Raw genomic sequence first — 25,771 nt, forward strand, 5'->3', positions numbered from 1 at the left:
CTGGGTGACTGATAAGCAGACCTGTGACTTGAAACCGTTTTTCTCAGTAAGAGGGAGGACAAGAGAGAATGTGTCTGTGTGAGGGGGTGTTAGGGGTCTCCAAAGAAACAAATACACGAGGGAGCTGACCCAACCCCCCCCCCCCATTTAAAATAGCATGTAGAGCGAGTTCAGTAAAGCACATCTAGATGCTGTGAAAGAAGCCACAGGGGGCGTCACCATGAAAAGAGCACATTTGCCCCTGCAGGTATCCAAAGCACAGGTGAAAGAGAAGCACCCGGGCATTTTTACACCTTACCTAGGAGACTCTCTCAAGCAGCCTAGACAGACAATGGCACCGCTTGTGACTTACATTTTGTGTTTTTCCAGTTCCCATAGGCACAGGGCTCGCACCTGGAAATATACACCTGGTAGCTGGAAAAGTGGCTTTGCCTCTTGCCTGCATACAGATACACTATCAGTTGATAAGGTGGCCCCAAGTTATTTATGTGGCCCCAAGTTATTTGCAACAAGGTGCAAGTGGCTCAGCCAACTTGCAAAAGAATGAGCAAAGTAACGTATGAATCACTTTCTCCAAGTGTTCCACATTCAAGATAGCACAAAAGGATATCCAGTACAGAAAAAACAATTTAATATTTAATTGATTACAATTCTGGAGTAACAAGTCAGAGAGAATATGTATATTTACCTTCTATATACATATAGTATTCCACACATACAATGTTCAACTTTAGTGTTTTTAGCCAAACATGTGCAGGTTTAAATTTACAATTAAGCTGCTGGAGTGAAGGATCACCTTCGTCACCCTCAGCAAGCAAAAAGAAACTCAGTGAATGTTTTGCTCCTGCTGGAGTGGAGAAGGGGTGTCTGCTCCACCTGTCTGCATAGAGGACAAGACAGTGTCACCCAGGGGAGTTAGAACGGGCCAGGGTGGTGGGGGTGGTGGGCGGTGGAGAGGGACGGTAGAAGCTTGGTATTGATACCAATACTGTATTGCAGACAATTTTCCAGGCAAGGCCTGTGTTAATGAAGAATCACAGCCAATAGGAACCTGAAGGGAAATACTGTCTTTACAAAATAAAGAGTTTCAAGTTGCTTTCACTTCTTGCCTCCTCAGGAATTTCAGCACACCGGGCTGAAGAGTTGAACAAGCTGAGAGACAGATGTGTGCATATAAAATATTGAATCAAGAGTTGCATAGGCTCCCTAAAGGCTGGCATCCTCCATCCACCCCCTGGGCCCATAATAGTAATTTGTAGCTTATTTCACACAATGCTTAGCCCCAGTGCAGGTAACAGCATTTCAGAAACAGATAGAATAACACACATGAGAATATCATACAAGACTAAAATAATGCAGTCTATACTGGTGAAGAACCCCCGTCTGAACAAACTGCGTTCGAGTGTCCTTGGCTTACATGTCTCAGAGTGCCGGAGAATCAGCCACCCAGGAGACCTCACTGAGGAATAGGGCACATATGAAAATGAGATGTTGAATCAGGCAGGAAGATAATGATGGATCAGAGGCAGCTGCAGACCCTTGAAACTGCTTCTGCTGAGCCAAGCCAAAAGCCAATCCCGGGCAGCGTCTTCCGCTCCAAGGAAGAGGCCTTCCTCTGCCATCTGCTAACTGAGATCCATCTAAGTGGCCTTTCAAGTATGCAAAGCCCAAACCAGTTTGAGCTTGACATGGTATTGCCATTGAAATACTGAGTTAGCTTTGAATCCTGAGATCCTGAGAAGTGAAGAGCCAGGTTCCCACCCCAAGCACCATGGCAACAACAGGAAGGGAAGGGGCGCAACCCTGGTAGCCCCAGAACTCTGACCCAAGCCTTCAGCACCCAAGGAACCATCATCCCTTCCCAGTAACAGATGGTGTGTTTTTTTCATCCTACAGACATACAAGCCGCCTCAACAGACCTGCAACTCTGCTTGTTTCGTTGGTTTTTAAACTGTCTTCTAGCTCATTAAGGCTTTGGGGCTTTTTATTAGTCCTGATTGCCCTTATTACTTTTAAGACAGCAGCTTTAAAGAATGGTTTGGCCCCTTGGCTCAAACTGCTGCAATACTTTTGGAAGTCAAGTTTCACTGCGGCTCTTGCCCTACAGATGCTGCCCAGATTGGCATGAGGGAGTAGCATAACTCCATCGTACAGAGGACGGCAGTGGAGTACATATGTGGTATATGAACAGACATTCATTAGCACAAGATGTATCTGCCTTAGACGATTTCTAAGGTGGTGGCCTTAGATAAAACAGGAAGCCCCTAGAATAACAGCCTTCTGCTGTGAGATGTTCCTCCCCCAAATTAAGGGGGGTTCTGATATTGCAGGTATAACTATTAGTGCATTGTTACTGCAAGAAATTATCGCAGAGAAGAGGCAGCAAAGAGCTTTAGGGTATGCTCCAACAGAGGCTTTTTGCCAGCCCTGAAATCTGCCCACACTCAGGCCACGAAGAACCGAATGGCAACAGAGAGTGTCTAGATGGGACTCAGGCAGAAGATCCCAGATCACAAGAACTGCTTCTGCGACACCCTCTGTAATTATCAGCAGCAGCATGGCTTTGCCTACTGACAGCTGCAGGCCAGTATACAAAAAGGGAGCGCTACGAAGAGTAGCCCACCATTTCATCCCATATGCATGCCCCCCCCCCATCCCTAACAGTCACCCCTGCAGCAACTACAAAGTCTGCTTGCTGTGATGTGGAGGAAAAGGAGAAACTACCATTTTCAGAAATATTAATGGAGTTCTATTGAAGAAGTAAACTAACAGCACCCCCCCGAGGTCAGGTTGAGGAAATCTACTGTTGTGGAAGCCAAGAGAGCACACTTTTTAATGGGGAGTAAAAGGAATCTTGAACAATTAGAGGGCAATCCAGTCCTTAAAGGTACTTTGTTTCATTGGTTTCCAAGGGATTTAAGCAGGCTTATTTAGGTGCAGGCAATTCTAGTGTGGGCTCTCCCACACTCGAGGCCTTCAAGAGGCAGCTGGACAAGCATCTGTCAGGGATGCTTTAGGGTGGATTCCTGCATTGAGCAGGGGGTTGGACTCCATGGCCTTCCAACTCTGCTATTCTATGATTCTAATAAAACTCCTTAATCTGCTTTCAGGGAAGCCAGACAGCGCAGGGGAACGGAGAGTTGTTTGATGGGGACATTTTCTCGCCTCTTCAATAACTTTGTTACCCAGAAGCAGCCCGTAGCAGACTGAGCCTGCCTGCAACCAACCTTCTGAAAGGGGGTTACCAGGAGGCCTCTCCCTCCCTATGGCCCCTTCAGTAGCCACTTCTGCCGTTTCCTCCTGACCTTACTCCCCCAACGCATTAGAAATGTTTCTGTTGAAGAAAGCCTTATGAGCACCCATCAAGCCCATTGGCGCCAGGAGTTCTGGAAACAGGGCTTCTGCTGCTAACAGGCCAAGGAGACACCAGTCATGTCCCAAGCTCACGTTCACTCTGTTGCCTAATATTTAACCACCTCCTGTGCATGTTATTACTTGCTGACGCACCATTTACACTACCCACATCAGACTTGCGCAATCAGTTCTCTTCCCCGTGTGTAACATTCACATCGAAGCCTTCAGGGATTCCGTGTCATTGCTCCCGCTCCAACGCCCCCATTTATTGCTAGCATCTTGGGTTGTCCGCCCCCCTTGCCACCGCTCCCATGCAAGAGCAAGCACTCGGCTGCCTGCTTGTCAGGCCAAGCCCCTGATAAACAGCCCTGGGTGGACCAGCCCAACCACTTCAAAATTACTCTGTGGTAGGATGGTACATGTGTGGGGTTTTATACAGTGGAAATATAATCACTTGTCCAGAACTGCTTATGCACGTTAGCTTCCTCACCTGCTGCCTTTCTACCTACAAGGTTCTCCTTTGCGTACTTACTTTAAGGTATATACGGAGCTCAATGATCCCAATCCTCATCTTTCTTTGCTTACCAACTGACAAACTACAATTGAGTTTTTCTCCAAATTTCAGAACTTTCCCTCACTTTTAAATTTCTCTACAGAAGGACAGGTTGCTTCTTCAAGAGTTCATCTGTGAACTCACACATCTGGGTTCTGTGCTTGAGCAGAGCCTCGTTTAGAAGAGTCTGGAGGTGAGCAAACTTTTGGCAGGAGCCTTTCTGCTCAGTTCCTTTTGTCCACAGCAGCAACGTTAGGAACATTCTCTGGCTCTTAAAAGAGATCTGAGGGATGCTTCCATCTCCATCTGTCCTTTCGCAGCGGGATGCAGAAGGGCAGCAGGGCTCCCTCCAAAATTCTGCTCAGCTTTAGCATGTTCTAAACGATGCCCAGATGTGTGAGTCACAGAGACCATGAAGAACTTTTCATTTCTAACTGAAATCCACTTGGTGCTTTAGTTATCCAAGAACATTTGACCAAAAAAACCCACCATGCTTTTCCTAGAGCAAACTCTGCCCCTATGGAGGCGTGAGATTCAGCTGACAGATTCTGGGGGCCAGTTTTGCAAAGGAAGAGTTGGAGTTCACATCAACTTCTAGTTAAATCTTTGTCTTTAGTCTTTAGGGGATATTTATTTTATTTATTTATTTATTACATTTCTATTGATATATGACAACATAATCATATTTCTATCGATATATGACAACATATATCGATATATGTCGATATATGACAACATAATGAGATTTAAAATACTTGAAGACAACATGCAAGAAGTTGATATTGCACTATCCAGGAAGAAGTGGACACAATCAGAGCAACTCAACTCATGTGCACATTGTTGTAATGCAGAGCAAACTGCAGTGCCAGAAGAAGGGAAAGTTACCCCACACTCCAGATGCTGCATTTCTGGTATGTAAGCAGAGAGCAACATACATTTGCCATTGGCTAACAGCACCCAAACTAACAAAATAAAATAAGAAGACACCGAACTATTTGAGCATTTTTACACTGGAAAGAGCTGGTCTCAGTAACAGTCTCCCATGTGGGGTCACGCTATGGCTCCTCCCTTGCAGTGTTTTATTCTTTAAGTATGCAGATTCCTTGAGGCTAGAGATCCAATAATTAACAACACTCCACATCAACGTGCCATTATTATAGTTGGCTTTGGGCTGTGTCCTTAAACAAGAAGTAACAGCCAAAAAGGAAAAGTTTACCACCAACTCAGTCCACTGCAGACAGCCTGACAATGCCTTGAGGTAGGTCAATTTAGCCATGGGGGAAATGACAGTTTACACTCCAGAAGAAATCAAGACTAAAATGCCAACGCTCAGCCCTCCAAGAATTACATCTGTCAGAGGCAAGAGGGCATATGTGCAGAAAGCCACCAGTCTTCCTGTAAGCTCAACTCTGGGTGGAGGCACAGAAAAAAACAAAAACAAGGAACAGAACTGCCAGGTGTATGCCAGAGGGAATTCCTAGGAAATGGGTTTAGGATTGCAGCCACAATGAAGGCTAGTGCAGTTCTTGAGCCTGAAGAAAGTAAGGCTGTTGCCCTTGTAACTATATTTTGATAAGTGCACAGCATTGTCTTCCTAGCTAAAGAAGGAAAGGATGGAAACCAGTCCGGGCTTCTGGGTCTGGGGACTGTGCTGGAAATTCACTACTCTTCCTGTTCGCATGCCCAAATGAACCTGAAGTAGTACCAGAACTTCTCTCAAATTATGCAGATATTACAGTGCTCTTCAGTGTAACATACACGGGGACGGACGGACAGGACAGGACAGGACAGAAAAGGCCTTCTAAGGTCTCAAACAAAAGCCCATTTCATGATGACAAACTCCATGGATGCACTTTAGTTTTAAAGAAGAGTGTGACAACGTAATAACAGAAGTTGGCCACTGATGAAATGTCAGGAGTGTCCATTTGGCCTCCAAAGCTTGAATGATATACAACAGCTGAATGATACTTCTTTGTTGGACCAATCTAGGTTGTTGGTGAAGAAGGTGTGATCCTCCTACACAAACTTAAATTGGCCCAACCCTAAACATACTTGAATTGTTTTCATGTTTTTAAAACTTGCAAAAACGTAGACAAGCCTTCAATTCCATTCCTCAAACTTGTGTTACAGATTTTTGATTGAATGCTTCATTGCTATTCAGGAACCAAAAACATTTGGCATTGTCAGGGGATTATGCTCAACAAAACTGGAATGAAAAGGGCCACAATCAAAGGTTACACTCCTCACAATTCTTCTGACCAGATTCAACCCTGATCTTACTAGTCATTCTGACTCCAGCGCCAGACACACATAGCAAGAGCAAAAGTTGTACCCCAAATCCTGCATAAGCTGTAGTGGACAGCTTTGGTACCAACTGTGCCATGGGAAAGGGTGGACCTAGCCTGCATGCATACTAAATTGGTATTTGGATTAAGCCAGCAAGCACCCTGACAATTTTAAGTGCCCCCACAAAATAGGATGAAGTTAGAGGGGGGAGGAGAGAGAGAAAAGTAGGCAGGCAGCCTTGGCTCCTTTCTGAAGTGCTCTTAGGTCATACCAGATATAGAGAAAACAGTCTCATCAGAAAGCTCAGAGGTCAGGAGCGAAACACTCGAGGCGGAGGCTGGCTTGGCTTTTGCTTCTGGAACACTCCCCAGCCATCGTCACACCCCACATTGCACAGGCCTTCGGGGTGAACGGCAACCCGCATGTCTCAGAACACACAACGGCACTTCAGTCTGAATATGGCAAACAGGGCAGTTCCACCGTCCCTTCAGAGAAAGGCTGAGCTACCAATCAAAGCTTCTTGTTCCTCCTTCCCGGTGCTATTGCCTCGGGTCAACTTCGTTTACTGGCTCTTTGTGTCAGACGCTGAAGGTAGGTAAACGTGCATTTGTCTGTGTTTACATACAAAAGGCTTAACATTATATATATTTTCAAGGAGCTGCAATAGCCAAAACAAAACCAAAAACATTAGTGTTGGTGAGAAAGAGTAAAAAAAGAAAAGAAAAAAAATCTGTCCTTTGAATGGATTCAGATCCCCACAACCTACAGTTTGACTTTGTGCCTCTGAGCCTAGACAAGGAGTCCAGCAGAGTCTGCCTGAAGGCACTTGATGTCTCCTCCCAGCTGCTGAAGGACTGTTTCAAGGGGAGCGAGAGAAGGGGCTTTGCCCTGCTTGGCTGTGATCCACTCAGACTGAGACACCAACATGGGAACATGGAACAAGGGAGCCATTTGCCACGCCCCTTCCCACCTGCTCTCGAGGAGAACACATCTCTGGGTTCTTGTGGACAGAATGCACGACGTTGCTCTCCTGGGCATCACACGCTCCTCGAGCTGTTCAGTTTGGTTAGCTCGTTGGCTTCGTCAGGACCTGCGTCCTCACCGTCGTTCCTTTCAGCAGCCTTACCAAACCTCTGTGGGTCATCTGACTTTGCTGACTCTTTTGGGAGCTTCTTGAAAGGTGGTAGCCCACCCTTGAGCTCTGAGAGGTGGCCTGAGGCCTGAGGCATCTTGTCTGAGTTCTGTACAGAAGGCACCAGGTTGGTGATCTCATCCGTTGGAGACCGCCCGATGCTGCCGTCCACTTGAGTACGGATGTCTGGAGAGATAGACAACTGGTGGTGGGGGACTATCCCACTGTCCATGCATTTGGGGTAAAGGAAGGTCTTCATCTGACCTTTGCCCTTCACATTGACTGTCCCCCTGTAATCGAAGTCATACCCCATTTTGTTAAGTATGCGGTAGCTCTCCTCACTCACCTGTATACGACACTCCACTCCCGTTGTGTCCATTCTGCTGGCAATGTTCACAGTGTCGCCCCAGATGTCGTACAAGAGCTTGGTGGTGCCAATGACCCCAGCAGTCAGGGGGCCGTGGTTGAAGCCAATCCGCAGCTTAAAATTGAACCACAGCATGTTGTTATTAAAGTCATCGACCACGCTCATCATTTCTTTGGCAAATTCAAAGAGGGTTTGCAAGTGGCTATGTGGGTTGTTAATGTCCTGGCACTGAGAAGCGTTCAGCCCAGAGGCAGCCATGTAGGTGGCCCCAATGGTTTTGATTTTCTCAATGCTGCTGTAATTGTTCAGTAGCTCATCGAAGTCCCCGATCAGTTCGTTCAGGACTCTGTAACACTCCTTGCCGCCTTCATAATTCTCCTCATAGAACTCACTGAAGTTTACAATACTTGCAAAGATCACACCGCCACTGTCATGGTTTTTGGAATAGCTCTGTGATACTTTCAACTGCTCTGCGACATGATATGGAATAATATTCCGCAGCAGCCAGTCAGCCTGATCTCTCATGCTCTGGATCTTGGTGCGGTGAAGGTCAGCTTCCACGTCTCCATGGTAATGCAGGCGGTAACTCACCTCAAACTCCCGATTTAAAAACCAAACCAAAAGGAGCAGAAGGAAGAAACCTAGAATCACCTCCTGGCCAATCAGGTCTGCAGGCCTCCTGAAATCTTCTGACGTTGACCTGTTGCATGCGTTCTTTACAGTGCTGGGGTAAAAATAAATAACAACTATTGTAGATGGAGATAGAGCTACACATGAACACATACATAAACACACACAATTAGCTTTTAAAACTGCATTTAAAAAAGCATTTCTGTGAGATTATTTTTCTCCCTTCCCATATATTCTCCAGGCGGAATGCACTACATAAGAACTTAAGAGCTGTGCCGGATTAGGCCCAGGGGGTCACCCAGTCCAGCATCTTGTCAGCTGCTCCAACGGGAAGCCCACGAGCAGGGCATGGGCGCATCAGCACCCTCCTGCTTGTGCTCCCCCCCCCCAGCAACCGCTGTACAGAGACATACGGCAATACATGTGTGAGTCTGCAACCACAAATATAAAACGCGGTACATGGCACCGCTTTCAGCACCCTGAGAATTTTGCTCATGTTTAAAAGCACCTCTGATTTGGTCCTGAGAAGCCAGCCAAGAATTTTTGGGAGCCTTAGAAACTCATCCCTAATCCTAAGGGTAAGTAAGGCCTGTTTAAGCGACGTCTAGTATTTTCTTATCTGAGGTTGTCCACCTGGAAATGTATTTCACACAGAAATATGGCTAACTAATCTAACTGATTCACTAATTATCTACGGAAAAACAGAAAGGAACACAAAATCTTGAACACTTACCTGTAGTTGTGTGCTGAATGAAGTTGGAAGAGTTCTCCGGAGCTAAAGTCAAAATGCAAGAGAAGATTAACAGAATTTAATGAGTTTATTGTTCAAATGTAGATCTGCAATTAACGTTTTAATCTCTGCAAGTCCCATGGATTTCACTGGAAATTATTTCCAAGTAAGTGTGCATAACTTTGTGGCAGCTATGGCTAACTATGGGTTGTTTAACTCACAGATGTGGCCATGTGGGAGTGCATGAATACACTGTCTCTTGTGCACGCATTACTTCCACTTTCCAAAACAATCCATTCCTAGGTTGTTGTAATGACCTGCAAACCTGGCAGTCTGTGTTGTTTAGGGTTGAACAACCCAGAGTTTTAACCCAACAACAAAGCATAGCTTAAAACTCTGGGTTATTTAAGCAACAACCCAGAGTGCCCAGTTCACACATCACAACAACCCAGGGACAAGTTGTTTTGGAAAGCAGAAGCGGGTGGAAACCAGCACCCTCACTCGCTACTGCACGCTCACAAACAACCCATGATTTCTTAATCATGTATATTGTATTTTGTATTTGTATTTTTAACTTGTTGGTTGTTTTATGATGGTTTTAATTTTTGTGAACCGCCCAGAGAGCTTCGGCTATTGGGCGGTATAAAAATGTAATAAATAAATAAATAATAATCATGGGCTGTTTAATCATGCAAACCAGGTCATAGACATTTGATTTGTAGTGATGAAAATATTGAAAGCTTATGTTGACCAAGATCTTAAATGAAAAACAAACTCAATGAAGTTTGAAAATAACTACTGTTATACTATTATTAGGGTGCAAACAGAGGGCAAGTGCCAGTAAACTTTTGCTCCAGTAACAACCCATATCTCAGTCTTCAAAATCAGTGATGACTCAGACATATTCATTTGTAAACTGCCCAGAGAGCTTCGGCTATGTGGCAGTATATAAATGCAATAATATATAGACTAAAAAAAGAATATAATTTCTCCCTTGCAAAGCTAAGTAAGTGTTTTATGGTTATAGTATTTCATTAAAGCCGTCTATGGTACTGCAGTAAGTAGGTACAATACGAAAGGCCGCTGAATAACACTTACCTGAAGTTCTGTGTTGTGTTGGAGATTTCAATGGAGCTGAAACAGAAACACGAGAAGAACCACATCAACAAGAAAACTCCAAGCCTACATTTTCTTGAGTGGCAACTGCGGGTTGACAACCTGTATACGTATATGTGACTCTGCCCTGAGGTATCAATTATTTATTGTATAAGTGATTCTTCAGCAAAAAGCCTCATGTTATGCCTGCTCACACGTTATAGCTTTCCTCCACTGTGATAGTATCTACACCCATGGTGAGAAGCAAGGTGCACCACTGGTTTCAGTAAACGTCTGTTCTCTAACGAAGAGATGTACTAGGGTGACCATATGAAAAGGAGGACTGGGGTCTTGTATCTTTAACAGGTGTATTGAAAAGGGAATTTCAGCAGGTGTCATTTGTATATATGGGGAACCTGGTGAAATTTCCTTTTCATCACAACAGTTAAAGCTGCAGGTGCCCTCCCTTCTTTTAAATCTGGTCACTCTAGTATAGCTCCTGCACCTTTAACTGTGGTGATGAAGAGGGGAATTTCACCAGGTTCTCCATATATAAAAATGATACCTGCTGAAATTCCCTTTTCTATGCAACTGTTAAAGACACAGGAGCCCTGTCCTCCTTCTCATGTGGTCACCCTAGATGTACTCCACATAGGAAAACTGCGGCTGCAAAGCGGCCCTTACACGACATGTGTGAATTCTGCCTAATTTGCAGAAGGAACCACTTTGCAGAACTTTGTGCTCTGCAGGGCAAGCCTTGTGAGAAGCAGAGCAGGGCAAGCTCAGACTTGAAGCACAGAACCCTTGCTGAGCCCAAATCCTAAACTGGGCTCCCTGCAGAGATGGCAATCTCCACTGTAAAAGCTGGAGGTGATTTCCCTCTGCCTGGCCTTTTCCATTTCTTTTACAACTTCCGATTATGAGTAATAGGCAGGATATAAAGCACCTAATATTCAAGGGTTCTCAGCTCAAGGAAAAAGTACAGGAATCCACTTGGCTGCTATCATGCCATAATCTGTGAAGAGGTTGCCAGAGCTTTCCCAAAATCTCGGGAATGCCAGATTTCACTTATATGGAGGGAGAACAAATTTTCAAGTCTAGCGGCCACAAAAAATATCTGAGAATGTTGCCAGTTGCTGTCAAGGCTGCCTGGTCTAGTGGTAACCGGAGGCACAAGGAAGGCAAACGGATGTGGAATGCTTACCCAGTGTTCTTTGCTGAATCAAGGTGAGTTTCCTCCATGAAGCTGAAACAGAAACATAATACAGTCACATTATCAAGAAACCAGCAAATGGAGCAGAACAAGAGCGGTTGCACTGCAGACAGAAAGGTTTTCATTCGCCCATGGCTGCCATCCTTCAAATCCCATTCTTTGTTTCTGCATGCATCAGCCCAACCCTCCTTCCCCAAGTCTTAGCCACATTCCTAGACAAAATTTCAAAATATACATCTGTTGGCTAAAGTGGCGGCACTTCTGTCTAACCACGAGAGCTCAAGCATCTGCTTGCAGGTAGAAGAGGGATGGGTCAGGAACACATGCGTTTTGTTCCATCTGTCTGATGCTACTCTCCGGGGCTCCTCGCTATGGAAGAAAGGCACTGCCCCAACCCTTGGACAACCAGCAGGCTGTGCCGCCTAAAACTGCAGCAACATCCCCCGAGGCTCACCTGTCAGGACACAGAGGAACATAGAGCAAGGTAAGCAGTACTCCTCCAACTAGAGTGGCCAGAGATGATCTCATCCAGGAGCTGAGCTGGCAGAAGTTACAGTACTGGACAATAGTGATGTGAATTGCAGAACACATAAACATGGTATACTGCAACAAACACAAACAGCAACTATTAATCATCTGTCTCTGTCTTCGTCAACGACATCTTCAACGACTAAACATAGGGAAAAAACTAGATCCAAGCAATTTATACAATAAGAGCACATCTTTCAGATAATCCTGAGGCCAAAACAGTAAGAAGTGCCCTATAAACAACAGGGCTTCGAGCACAGCTACTCCCCCACCATTTCCTGTCCCCTCTCTGCAGTAAGCTACCCCTCCTGACTGGCTGCTCTGCTGCTGCTGCTGCTGCTGCCGCAGCCTCCTCTATTGGGAAATGAAGCACCGTGTGGCGCATTAACTGGAACGGGCAGCGGCTGCGCCACTTCCCTCTGAGCCACCCAGCTGCTAGCCAGGCACGTTGTTTCCCTGCCCCTTGCTATCACTACGACTACGACTCCTTCTGGGAAAGGAAGGAAGGAAGGAAGGAAGGAAGTGCCCCAGCACATCCGAATAACAGTTGCTAAAGATCAAAAGCAGGAGGGCGCCACACACTCATGGCCGGCCGGCCGGCCTCTGGACTCCCTCTAGGCATCTGGTTGGCCACTGTGAGAACAGAGCAGTAGACTAGATAGACCTTTGGTCTGATCCAGCATAACTCTTTGTACATTCTTATTTTTTAGCATTTAGGGAAAAATCTATCCGCTAAGTTTCTGATAACTGAGATTTGGGCCATAGCTAGACCGAAGGTTTATCCCTGGATCGTCCAGGGGTCAAACCTGTTCATCTAGGTGACACACAGGGGATCCAGTGCTCAGGCAGGGGCGAACGCTGGATGATCCCAGGATAAACCTTAGGTCTAGCTGTGGCCTTGGATAAAAGGCTGAATTTATTCCTCTTTATGTCATTCCTCTACCTGTCTAGCACAGGATGTAGTGGTGGCAACTTACATAGATGTTGGTTTCAAATTCCGAGGTAAAGTGTGAGAAGACGGCAAGAGCAGGCAGAGAGATCAAAATGGCACCAATGAAGTGTCGCGGCAGCCAACCAGCAATCACCTCCAACAGCCGCTTTGTACAAGCCATCACATCTTCCAAAAAGAACACCATTCTGGAAATAACACACACACACACACACACACACACACACACACACACGTAAGTAAAGCTTTCCCAACCTCAAAGACATTCAAATTTGAGGATCTTTCTTCGAGTGCCCCTGCATGGTCACAGTCCTCAAGCCATTCAGCTGAGATCAGGTGCTGGCATGCTTGCTCCCCTCTCTCCATCAGGACAGCAGCAGCATGGCCCCTTCGCTGGGAGGGAGCTTGCTTTCTCCCTCCCCCTTCCTTATTTTCACATCTGGAATGAGAGTGAGCCAAGCCAGCCAAGCCCTTAATATTTAATTATGTCTAAAGCAGCCTTCCTCAACCTGGGGCGCTCCAGATGTGTTGGACTACAACTCCCAGAATGCCCCAGCCTGGCTGGGGCATTCTGGGAGATGCAGTCCAACGCATCTGGAGCGCCCCAGGTTGAGGAAGGCTGGTCTAAAGGGACTGAAATTAATTTTGTTTGGCCTAAGAAGAACCGCTAGAACAGATCTGAGAATCATCCCCAACTCAGCTCTACTTTCCCTCCTGTAAGGTGGAGAAAGGGAAGAGATGGTTTTCTTTATACATACCAATGAATTGTAAAATGCTGCACAGAGCTCTATCTTTTTGTTAAATATTCCCTAATACACATGAGCATATCTACCAGTTCAAATAAAAAAGGTGAGGCCCTGCCACTGCTGGTACCCTGAAAGCTTTCTGACAGTGACAGATGCAGGCTTTGCCTCATGTACCTAATGGAGACGATAAGGGATAGCACCTCTAGAAGGATGGCAATCACCACCACGACTACTGCTGCAGGCAGAGGAGAGGATGCAGCCATCCAGTGTTTCAGGAAGCAGGTGGCAGAGAGGATGAGGAAGACGGTTGTAGACAGAAACACATCCAGAAGTGAACTGAAGGTAGCACTGGCAAAGGTCTTCACAGGAGCATTCCTTTTGACCTGTTTCGGAATAAAGGTGAGGAGAGGAACATGATGACGGTTGCCCAAGGTGCAAGAAAAAAACTGGTGAAGCTCAAATGTTAGCATTTCTTTCAAGCACGGTGGCAGCACAGGCATGCCTTTTTGAAACCTGGGATGGAGGTGGCTTCGGAGATATTATGACTACAATTAAAGACAATGGCCTGCAAAGACATTCCAGTGGGCCTGCCAGTAAACTGACATTTCAGGTTTTCTGCCACTTACGTTGACTCCTCCCACCCCAAATCTCTTGCCACACCTGGGTATTGCTGCGCAATCCTACATTAGGATTGAAGCTCTAACTTCTGAATACAGAATAAAGAACGTCCAGTGAAAATCTACAACGTCCTTTAACTGGCTTTCTTTAGATGTCGGGTGTAAATCCAAGAGCAAGTTCGTATACAACTTTGCATGGAGGAAACCCTGAGAAAATGAATTGTGATGTCTATTATCTGTGATGCCTATGGGACAAATAGTGGGTGCAACTTGTTGGAACAACTTAAAGAAAAGATGCAACTTTTGCTTTGTTTAAATGAAAAGCAGCCTTTGGCAGTTGTAATTTTAAGCCCAAATTTGTATTTGACCTCCCACTTTGATTCACACACAAAGGAACTGAACAGTGAGGGAACATTGTAAGTTTTACTGGAGCATTTATATTATGCATGCAAACTATAAGATGTATCTTGCAAAGGCACATGTTTCTCTCCCTTTAAACCAGAGCTTTCCAAACTTTTCACGTTGGTGACACACTTTTTAGACATGCATCATTTTGTGACACAGTAATTCAGTTTTACAAGCAAACCAGAGGTTAAACTAACCCCTTATAAGAGATACGGACACATGCATAAATTGTAATAACAAAATGTATGGGGACACAACATATCTCATGAAAACCTTTCATTTATATTTTTAAAAATATATGTTTTGCAAGATAATAACATATATTTCCAAGACTTTTCACATTGAACCAATTTTGTCGAGCTGCGATCGAGCGGCGGTTGAGACGGTGTTCTATCAAAACACTGGACCCATGGAATTTCTCGAAAGCGTCACTTCAGGTGCAGCCTGAATCAACTGTTTCGACCCGATTATGCATACTGCGCATGCGCAGTACCTGTATGATCCCTCGACCGTGGTGTGCATACATGGATACAACGGAAGGGGCATATACTAGTGCACCATATTGATCGGCACCTTTGCTGCGTAAAAATGCATGCAAGTTGGTCTTGCTTATTTCACAGAGACTCAGAGGTTTCTCGTTACGTTCGAGCGACACACCTGCACACTGCAGCTGACACACTAACGTGTCGCGACACAGAGTTTGGAAAGCTCTGCTTTAAACCATCCATAACATCCAGTCTAACAAGTGTCAAAGAGGGAGGTTAGAACAAACTATCATCTTCTCCAAAAAAACCTTCAACCATTCTGGAAACAAAGGAACTGCAGGAGGGGGATTAACCATTTCTTTGCAAATGCTGCCCTTGCAGAGTTCCAGATGAGTGTCCAGAAGTATGCATCCGAAATCTTGCTATGGGGAAAAAAGCAGCTGGGGAGAAGGCAATCTTGAGCAAAAAAAAAAATGGCCAGTGAAGCAATGGCCGTGCATCCCTCCCCACTCAATACGCAACCTCCTGAAATTACTTTTCATTTTAAAAAGCCAAAGAGTATCACTCTGGTAAAGTGCAGTTTTCACCTCAGACACGAACAGAACATGCATTCATGCACACAAACACACCTCTTCTTGATAGCTGCTCCTATAGTCCATCTCCAAATCCTGATCCAGGAAGTTCAGGCTCAGCTTGTTAATAGGCGGTTTAAAAAAATAGTCTTTCATCAAGCTAGAGAAAAGATTGATAATGAACCATTTCAGGAGAGTACTTCCAAACAATTCTCCTTTGAAGAAGCAAGTGCTACTGTCTGGTTTCTAAGTTAGGTTACTTCCCACTTGCTGCTAATGCGTTAAATATTGGTGTTTTCTCACAATGCAGTATCTGTGCTTTCTATAGCATCCTTTGAGTGGGGAGAAGGGGAAGGAAAGGAAGTGCTCAAAACAATCCCATCAACTAGACAACACAGGGCCTTGCTTCTAACCCCAGCAAAATTGGGATTATAGTGATATACAACAACTCCATGAACCGCCTAGGAACGTCTGACAGTAATCACCAGTTGTGAAATAATAATAATAATAATAATAATAATAATAATAATAATAATATATTTCTTCCCCACCTCTCCCTCTGGATCGATGCGGGGAACAACATTAAATACAACAATACAATACATAAAACTGGTTAAAAGAGCATATAAAACTGGTACAATATTAAAAGAACAATCCCAACATATTAAAATTCTTAGGTTTAAAATTCATCTGGGTAGGCATGCTGGAAAAGATTAGTCTTTATGGCTATCTGACGAATCTCCTCCAGCAGGCCATTCCACGGTCTGGGAGCGGCAGAAGAAAAGTTCCTCTGGGTAACAGTTGCCAGCCTAGTTGTAGCTGACTAGAGTAAATTCTCCACAGAGGATCTGAGTGTGCAGGGCGGAGTGTACAGCAGAAGGCGATCTCGCAGGTAACCTGGACCCAAACCATATAGGGCTTTAAAGGTAATAACCAACACTTTATACTTCGCCCGGAAACTAATTGGCAGTCAGTAAAGTGATTTTAAAGCAGGTGTACTGCTGACCAACCTGGCTGAAATGCTCCATTCCATTTGGGAGACATTATTGTATTATATTGCCCCCATGGACTATACCAACAATAACTTGAACAAATCTGCTGTACAGAATGTGAAGATTTGAAACTTCACCAGGGATGAAGTTTCATGACAGATGGTTAGATGGTCAGATCCATGACCATCTGTCAGGGATGCTTTAGGGTGGATTCCTGCATTGAGCAGGGGATTGGACTCAATGACCTTGTAGGCCCCTTCCAACTCTGTTATTCTATGATGGCGATATCATCCTGCAAGGCACAGTTACAGGTCTGCAGCCAAACTCAGAAGCTGAGAATGAAGTCATGATTAGCTTGCTCCATGCTTCTCGTCTCTTTTCTTTTTTAACTTTATTTCTATTTATGCAGAGAATGGGAGAAGATTGCCCAGCAAAATTTAATCAATGCTCTCTAATATACATTATATAAGCCAGAACAGAAAAAAAGTATTTGGAGGAGATATATATTTGTACAAACAAAACAACAGACCTAAGAGCTAGCATAGAAGAGTGGTGAAGAGCATGAATTGGGAGTCTTGGGTTCACATTTCAAACACTGCCACAAATGTGCTGGATGGCCCCTAGCAGGCTCATCACCAAGATCACTATGAACCAACTCGGATCACTGCAGAAATAGAAGTAGAGAGTCCAGTGGTCTGAGACGAGAAACTATGATTATATTTAGACTTCAGTAAGTCTTCCAAGAATTTCATATACATTAATCTGTCATCGTTCCAACAACCCCACGCTGCCTGAGGAAGGCAGAGACTGACAGAAGAGTGGCCGAAGTCCACCTTAGCAGGTCTGTGTACAGGATGAAGTTTGAAGTAGGGTCCTTTTCACTCGCGGTTCTCACTCTTTGCCACTGTACTAAACCAGATCTCAGAGATGTTGCGTTCAACCCTCTGCACTCATGAAAACGGTGGATAAATTCAAAACAGCACTGGGAATATTAGCTGGCTTACTGGGAACCGAATGCTCATAGGCAACAGTCTACTCCATCAGATGCAGCTCAATAAAACAAATACTTTGTCTTCTCCTCCTCCTGAAAAAATGTATTTTAAAGGTGTGCCTTGCTTCTTAAAAAAGTAAGAGCAGCCCTGCTGGATCAGACCAAGGGTCTACCTAGTCCAGCAGCCTGTTTCTCACAAGATCCCACCAGGTGCCCATGGGAGGATTAAAAGCAAGACCTAAGGGCAATGCTGTTGCTCTCTCCTGCTGCTGTTCCACAGCAACGGGTGCTTGGCGCAAGTCACCTCTGATCCCATGATGAACAGTAGCCATGATGAACCATGGATATTATTCCGCCATGAATTTGTCCAATCGTGGTCTAAATTGGTGGCCTTGTCGCATCTTGTTGTATCAACTTTCATAACATTTAACTATGTGCTGTGTGAAGAGGTCCTTGTTTTCTGTCCTGAATCTCCCACCATTTTAATATTATGAGAGGGAGAAAATGCCTCTATCCATTTTCTGTGCCTAGTTTTATGCACCGCTACCTTGCCCTGCACTACTCAACGTTTTTCTAAACTAACAAGTCCCCCGACACGGTAACCTTTCTTCATAGAGGAGTTGCTCCAGCCCCCCTGATCATTTCAGCTGTCCTTTGCTACACCCTTTTCCAATTCTACAATATCCTTTTTGAGATGTGGTGACCGGAACTGTATTCCAAGTGTGCTCGAATCACAGATGTGAAGGCATTCCAATATTGGTATTTATTTTCGATCCATTTTGAAATGACGCTGTCACACACTAACAGCTGCCACACACTAGGTCAACATTTCATTCAGCTATCATAATCCCAACATCTCTTTCCTGATCAGTCTCCACCAGCTCAAACCCATGTGTATATGAGAAGTACATCCTTCTCACCTGTCTTCTTTAATGACATCAACGAAGTGAGCATCAGTTTTCTCTCTGATGTTTTTGAACCGTAATGGCAAAAGAGGCGAGTGATCCAAGCCCACGCCTACCCATCTTCCTTTCTCCTGCAACATTTCATAAAGTGACGTTTGACTATTACTCAGCTTCTCCTCATGCGGAGGACTTAACAGTCCATTCTGGGACTTTGGACTGCATCCTCCAGGGCCCTGATTTGGGTCAAAGGAAAGGCAAAGACATAAAGGAGGTTTCTTTTATTTATTTATTACATTTTACACTGCAAAATAGAAAAAGCTCTCTAGAAGATTCACAGAACAAAACATAAAAAGTAGAATACCCAACAGCATAATAAAACATAATATTTAAACATTTAAAACAGAATTAAACTAGAGTTTTAAAAAAGAGCCCAAGTAAAGGTCAGCAGCAGTGCCAGGATCTTAACATACTGTAACACGTTTATTTTTAATCTGAAAGACTAAAAAGCCTGGGAAAATAAAAAGGTATTCACCTGGTACTGAAAAGACTACGTGAGCCACCCTGGGAGGCCATTCTGTAACCAGTCACGCACCTCATAGGGCGGGGGATTTGAAGAAGAGCCTCTGAAGATGAGCTTTTAAATTTACTGCCAGCATTTTGAATTGGACCCAGAAATAGACAGGAACCCAGTGCAGGTCACAAGCCACTGGCACAATATGATAAAATCAACCCATTAACAATCTCACTGCCCTGTTTTGGACCAGCTGAAGTTTCTGAACCATTTTCAATGGCAATCTCATGTACAGTAATCCAAACATGCATAAGCTACAGAGAGCTTGCATTATATTTGTTTGCTCCAGAGAGTATATTTTGGCAGGAAAAGTATCTCAGTTTAAAGATTTTTACATTTTGAGTGAGAAAGCCAGCACATACAAGTGGCTTTTTAAAGTACTTGAGGACTGGTGTAATTATTAACTACCTTGATTTTAAATAGAAACCAACCAAATTAAGACAGAAGACAATTTCAGGGTATGTACACCATAAATTATTTGTTGTTTCTTAAGTCATAAACACCATGTCTGTATCAAAAGTTGTTCACGGATTGTGACGTTAGATGGGATATTTACTTTCTTCAAGGTGCTTATGGCAGTATACATCAGAGTTCACCCTCACAACTACCCTGTGAGTTAGGCCAAGAACTGTTTGCCAAAGGCTAGACAGTGAGGTTCATGGGTAAAGATGCATTTAAACCCAGGTCTCCCTAGTCCCATCTCTTATTTGTTACCCCACACTAGTTCACACGATCACTGGCACCATGAGCAAACACTTGTTTAGAAAGAACGGTCTCAACAATTTTAAAAAGACGCTTTAGGAGAGAAATTTCAACCTAGAAATAAACTAATGAGCCATCATGATTAATTTACTTTCCGCTATAAAAACGTTAAGAGCTATGGGAGTGTCACAGGCAATTTGGAATGCCTCATACTCCCTGATGTTGAATTCTCAGATTCTCTGAAAAAGATTTTTAGAATGAAAAATTAAACAAACAAAAATCCTTTACACAAATATTAATTAATGGGAAGGCAAAAGAAGATGTGTCACAAATAGTACAGCTCAGTTGATAGCAACTGAAAAGGTACAGAATTCTGCTGCCACCTCCATATGATGTTACACCAGGAAGTTACCACTCTTCAAAGTGATGCAGCTTGAATCAAGCAACTACAAATTCTCTCAGGGATGCTACAGCTGCATCCTGCATCAAGCAGGGGTTGGGCTAGATGAATTCCAAGATCCCTTCAGACAGTATGATTCTCTGGGCTCATCTACACCAAGCAGGATATTGCACTATGAAAGCAATATGAAAGCGGTATATAAAAGGCAGGAGCCACACTACTGCTTTATAGTGGTATTGAAGTGCACTGACAACTGTTGGGGTCCATTGACACATACCATATACTGCTTTTATACCATGTTCATAGTGTTATATCCTTCTTGGTGCAGATGTGTCAATGGGCCCCAACAGTTGTCAATGCACTTCAGTACCACTATAAAGCAGTAGTGTGGCTCCTGCCTTTTATATACCACTTTCATAACACTTTCATAGTGGAATATCCTGCTTGGTGTAGATGAGCCCTCTGTCAGCTATCATTTAAACCAATTTCATCTCAGGATTGACCTCAGATATAGCCAGAGAAGAATGCAGCCTACGAATACATTACCTTTGTGTTGTTTTTATGTTCATCCTGGCACCCGTTTTGGACAGCTCCTTCCTCTATACTCACAGCACAGCTGGGTGCAAACCTAATGTTGCAAGAAGGGCATGTCTGGAAACCAAAGAGAAATGTGCTGCAAGATTAACTTCTCCTTTCATAACTGGCCTGCTGTCATTACAGTTTGAACATGTTAACACTTGCATATATTTCAGGATTTTCGACAACAGGGTTATCAAATGCAACCCATGGGATGCTGCCCAACAGGCTGCACATCATACTTACTAGCTCTTTTGCCTTAGCTGTAAATAAATATAGGAACAGAATCTAAAACAAGGTGCTGCCTAAATAACCCCACAGAAACATGAAGAAGGTATTTGGCAAACCTTGTTTTTCTCTGGCTGCTTGAAACCCTTTGCTGAATCTCCAACATTCTCCGCTGCTGATGAAGCTCCTTGTAATTTGCTTCTGTCTCCTGCTTCTAGAGTCTGTGAACAGCTGCAGTGGGCTTCCTTCACTTTCAAACCAGAGATCAGGTATGTTTTCAGACCTAAGGGGAAACTACAGTTAACACAGCCAAAATTATTCTTCCGCTATCCCCACCTCCACCCCATTTGTTTGCAGAACTCCCTTCTCAAATGTGCCGTCTGCTGCAGCTAGGCAAAGCCACACCATTAGCAACCCACTGCCAGCAAACCCAGGTCTCCACACTGCTGCTCTTGGAAACTTGCATGCCCATCCTTTGGCACCATACGTGCGTTTTGTAAGTTGCTGGGCCAACTCTTAATATGTGTTTCTCTTTGACTGGCTTCCTAATCCCTTAAAAAAATAAATAGGAAAGTACAATATGAGCCAAAAGAACTCCGTGATTTTTAAAATTGTAAATGCTAAATTTTACTGCTAAGGTTGCTGGTAGAGACTGCACAATAGTTCCAAGATCACCCCAGAGTGATTTCCCCCAAATGGCTTTGATCATATTCATAGGGGAAGATTGTTCTCCACAAATTAGGATTATTATACAAAGAAATACATAGGTATTGTTTTTATTATCTTTGCCAATTGTACTATGAACTTATTTTTATTAAGTGTGTCCCTGCTGCCTTGGGAGTTTTTTTGTACTGAAGGCAAAGGATGTAAATATTATAAACCAAAAATAAATTAGCCCTGTTGTTCTAGGTTACTGTGTATCTTGTGCACACCAGACAGCCACTGAGAATCAACAGTAAGGCGTCCGTAACTGCAAGAGCATCTGATTCGGTTGAGTCAAACATCAATTTGCTATCTGAAATACAGATATAACAAATATAGATGGCCTCCATCTATCGCCAAGAACACCGCGTCAGTTTCAACTTCCTGTAGCCTTTTAAATTTTGCCATGATAGGAAAAAACCTTCAGTGGAGTAAAGTTGGGCAAATACTTCAAACCTGCGTCAGACTTTGCTTCGTACATTTCATTGCTTTCCACTGCATGGGCCCCAACCGTTATCCACGCTTATCTTGCTGCATCCCTATTAAACTGTGTAGGTTTTATAACCCTATAGAGTTTATAAAACTGACTACTAATGAAGAGAAGACAATCTCAAATGCTTCGTTTTCCATCACATTCAGCTCTCTCTCATTTATTTTCAAGATTCCTAAATAAGATTTAAGGACAAAAGGAATTGAAAAGTGTCATTTTAATCATTTGACTGTTCTTTGAAGAACATCAATATTTTCCCTTTTGTGTTTTGACTTCTTTACAGTCAGCAACTGAAACATACACTGAAAAGCATCAACCTTTCTTCCCTAAAACAATTAAGTATTTGTAAAATGGCCACAAGTAAGTTTGTAATTGTTATGCACGTGAAATCTTTTTAAAGCTTCTACAAAGTAGATGAATACTTCCTTCATAATACAAGTGCTAACTGCTACAACTTACTGGCCCTGTTCAGAAGACACCTTGGTTAAACCATGGTTAAAGCCATGGTTTAAGTCATCTTCTGAACAGGGTCACTGTCAAACATGCAGTGCAGCAATATTTTTCTGTCGACCTGGGTATGAAGGAACCAAAAAGCACAACTGTGTGATACAGGAGGTAACTGAATTAATGTTAAAGCAATTTGCTTCTTCCCTTGAACATATAGCTTTCCTGAGTGTCATCTCCCCGCTCCCCTAAAACCCATGAATCACCTGCATCTTAAGCACTCATAGAAGTGCTTAAAATGTTTGGGAAATCAGATGATGTCATGAGCTATCAAATATTTGACAGTTAAAATTCTACATTTAGAAAAACTCCCCTTTTGAAATGTCAGCTCTAAAACCAGAAGACATTGCAACTACCAGGTATGCATCATCAAAAGCCTTATCTTTTGTCTTTCTTCAAAGAGTCATAAAGGACAGACCCTAAACTTAACCTACATGCTTCAGGTTATTATACAGGTAAGAACAAACATAAAATTGTGCCCGAACTTATCCATGTTGGTATGGCAGAAGGTAAAGACCAGGGAGAAATGTACTGAAGCAAGCCAATTCATTTTAATCAGGTAAAAAAAAGACCTACCACATACCTTTAAGCTGGTCTGCTACCACGCTCTGGCCAACACGCTCAATCACCTTTCCATCCTCCATTTCATAGCGGTCATCCAAGTACTTTGCAGTGGCCTCCGAAATATGAACCTTCCCAGCCACGCCCAGTTGCTCCATTAGGTTGGCTAAGTTGACATCATTAGACCATACATCAAACTTAAACCTCCTCATTCCCAAAATGCCGCACAGGACAGTCCCAGTGTGAACACCAACTCGCATGTTCACCATCTCTTTCTTCTCTTGGCAAAACTGTTCAATGGCTTTGATCATGCCCAAGCCCATCTCAATGCAGCAGTAAGCGTGGTCCTCCCGTGGCTCCGGGCACCCTGCTACACAGTAGTAACAGTCCCCCAAAGTACTTATCTTCTCACATTTCGTGTCCTCGCAGAGGCGGTCAAAACGACCAAACAGATCATTCAAGAGCCCCACAAGAGCATGCGCAGATTTGTTGGCACTCATTTTCGTGAAGCCGACAATATCTGCAAACAAAATACTGACTTGTTCTATCTGCTGCATTTTGAAAGGTCGGAATATTATGGGGTTTTTCTGTATAGAAGGCTTTTTCTTTCTGTTTTTGGGGCTGGAGGTGGAATGCCGCTTAACCGAGTTCTCACTTTCGTCATCCCCCTGTTTCATCAAGTCATCGGCAATAATCCGGGGCATGACGGAATGGATCATCCTCTCCTTGAGGGCCTTTTCCACCTCCAGGTCTTTGCCATGCATGATCGACTGCCCCACTTTCAAGAAAGTGCTCCTGGACCTGACTTCGGACATGATGAACAAATGAACACCTGTGGCGTGGATGCAGATGTGGAGCAGAGCTTTGCTGAGCAGCTCCCAGTAGACAAGGCGGTCCCCGAAAGGCGCAAAGCAGCGCTCGTCACGGAAGTGGTACCCAAAGGCTTCGAAGAGGACCGAGTAGGAGAGGCCCAGGAAGAGGCTCAGGTAGAGGGGCAGGTGCATAACCGTATAGAGCAGCAGAAGCACCTCGATGCACATGGAGAAGCTGCCCACCTGCGACAAGCAGGGGCCCGGGGGCAGGGAGGGCCAGGAGGCGGCCCCGGCAGTCCCGTTGGCCTCCTCCGCCGCCGCCGCCGCCACCTCCCCGCGGGGCCCGAGCGCCTGGAACTGCGGCGCCAGCGTGAGGGCGAAGACGAGCAGCATGAGGGCCAGCGAGGTGCCGACGGGGTGGCGGCCGTAGGCGCGCGTGAAGGTGAAGAGGAAGAAGGCGAGGCAGGCGGCCAGGAAGAGCAGGGCCGGCGCCACGAAGGGGGCCTGCCCGCCGCCCGGGCCCAGCCGCAGCGCGAAGTAGGCGCCCCACAGCAGCGCCGCGGCGCCCAGGTACGAGAGCGCGTAGCGGAAGAGGCGCCGCGTCTGCGGGAAGCAGCGCTCCAGGCAGGCCTCCTCCAGGTTGCTCGAGTCGAACTTGGGGTCCCACCAGCGGCGCGAGGCGCGCTCGAACAGCTGCGGCAGCCGCGTGGCCTTGCGCCGGGAGCCCGAGCCCAAGCCCAGGCCCAGGCCCAGGCCCAGCCCGAAGCCGCCCACGCCGCCCCCGGCCCCGCGGCCGCCTCGCTGGCTCCGACGCCCGCCCGACGCCGGCGCCCCCGACGACGACGCCGGCCCCTGCGCCCGCCGCGCCGCCGCCGCCGCCGCCGCCGCCGAGTCCCCCGAGCTGCTGCAGCTGGAGGAGAGGCTGGCCTTGCCGGGCCCGGGCGGCGGAGGCGGCGGAGGCGGCTGAGGCGGGGGGCCGCGCGCCTGGATCCGCACCGTCACGCTGCCGCTGCCGCCGCTCGAGTCGCAGCTCACCTCGGTGCTGAGCGGCCGCTGCTGCTGCTGCCGCTGCTGCGCCGACAACGACGACGACGACGACGAGGCGGCGGCCATGGCCGCGCTCGGCTCTGCGCCGGGATCGCTACGCGGCGGCGGGTCTCACCGGAGGCCGGACCCGTCCGCGCCGCCGCCACCGCCGCCGCCGCCGGTGGTCAGTCTCGAGGTCCAGCCGCCGCCGCCGCCAGCCCGTCCCGGGCCTCGACGCATGGCGCCGCGCCAGAGCCGTTCACTCGGCCGCCCGCTCTCGCTCACGCCGGGCCGCGCGGCCTCATCGCCGCCCGTCGCCTCCCTCGGAGCGCCTCGCAGGCCAGGCCAGGCCAGGCGGGCTTTCGCGCAGGAGCAGCAGCAGCAGGAGGAGGAGGGCGGCGGCGGCGGCGACTGCTGCTGTCACTGAGGCGCGCAGGGCTGCGTGGCGCAGGCGCACTCGCGCCCACCACAGAGGGACACACTGGCGGAACGGCCGGAGCCCCGCAGGCGCGCGCGCGGCCGGCAGCTCCTCCGTCATGAGGAGGGGCCGCTCGGCCGGGGGCGGGGCGGGCGCCCCCTAACGCGCAAGCGCCGTAGCGTGGCGCGCGAGCCCTGGCGGTTCAAGGCTGAGGCGCCCGCCTTTTTCTAC

General features: G+C 46.0%; 2 protein-coding genes across 2 annotated transcripts in view; one reads left to right on the forward strand and one right to left on the reverse strand.

The window, feature by feature from the left end:
• The window catches only part of POLR3K (RNA polymerase III subunit K), a 181,344-nt gene that overhangs the window by 88,923 nt on the left and 66,650 nt on the right, over positions 1–25,771 (forward strand). The gene's annotated exons all lie outside the window — the stretch shown is intronic.
• ADCY9 (adenylate cyclase 9) lies at positions 610–25,362 on the reverse strand. The gene is made up of 13 exons (XM_063143144.1): positions 25,259–25,362; positions 23,307–25,138; positions 21,147–21,310; positions 20,770–20,874; positions 18,566–18,783; positions 15,720–15,822; positions 13,758–13,966; positions 12,866–13,025; positions 11,815–11,963; positions 11,352–11,393; positions 10,151–10,186; positions 9,056–9,097; positions 610–8,416 (listed from the first exon to the last, which is right to left on the reverse strand). The coding sequence occupies exons 1-13, from the start codon at positions 25,360–25,362 to the stop codon at positions 7,231–7,233; spliced, it is 4,350 nt and encodes a 1,449-aa protein (XP_062999214.1). The 3' UTR covers positions 610–7,230.

Source organism: Elgaria multicarinata, chromosome 17, assembly GCF_023053635.1.
Source record: "Elgaria multicarinata webbii isolate HBS135686 ecotype San Diego chromosome 17, rElgMul1.1.pri, whole genome shotgun sequence".
In the NCBI taxonomy this organism is placed as follows: Eukaryota; Metazoa; Chordata; class Lepidosauria; order Squamata; family Anguidae; genus Elgaria; species Elgaria multicarinata.

What these genes read in the sequence shown, in the direction of transcription:
- ADCY9 (XM_063143144.1), bottom strand. Translation starts at nt 25,362, where the DNA reads ATGCGTCGAGGCCCGGGACGGGCTGGCGGCGGCGGCGGCTGGACCTCG. An exon ending in AACATAAAAACAACACAAAG is followed by an intron (nt 18,784 to 20,769) that starts GTAATGTATTCG and finishes GACCCAAATCAG; the next exon opens with GGCCCTGGAGGATGCAGTCC. An exon ending in GATGTCATTAAAGAAGACAG is followed by an intron (nt 15,823 to 18,565) that starts GTGAGAAGGATG and finishes TCTTTTCTCTAG; the next exon opens with CTTGATGAAAGACTATTTTT.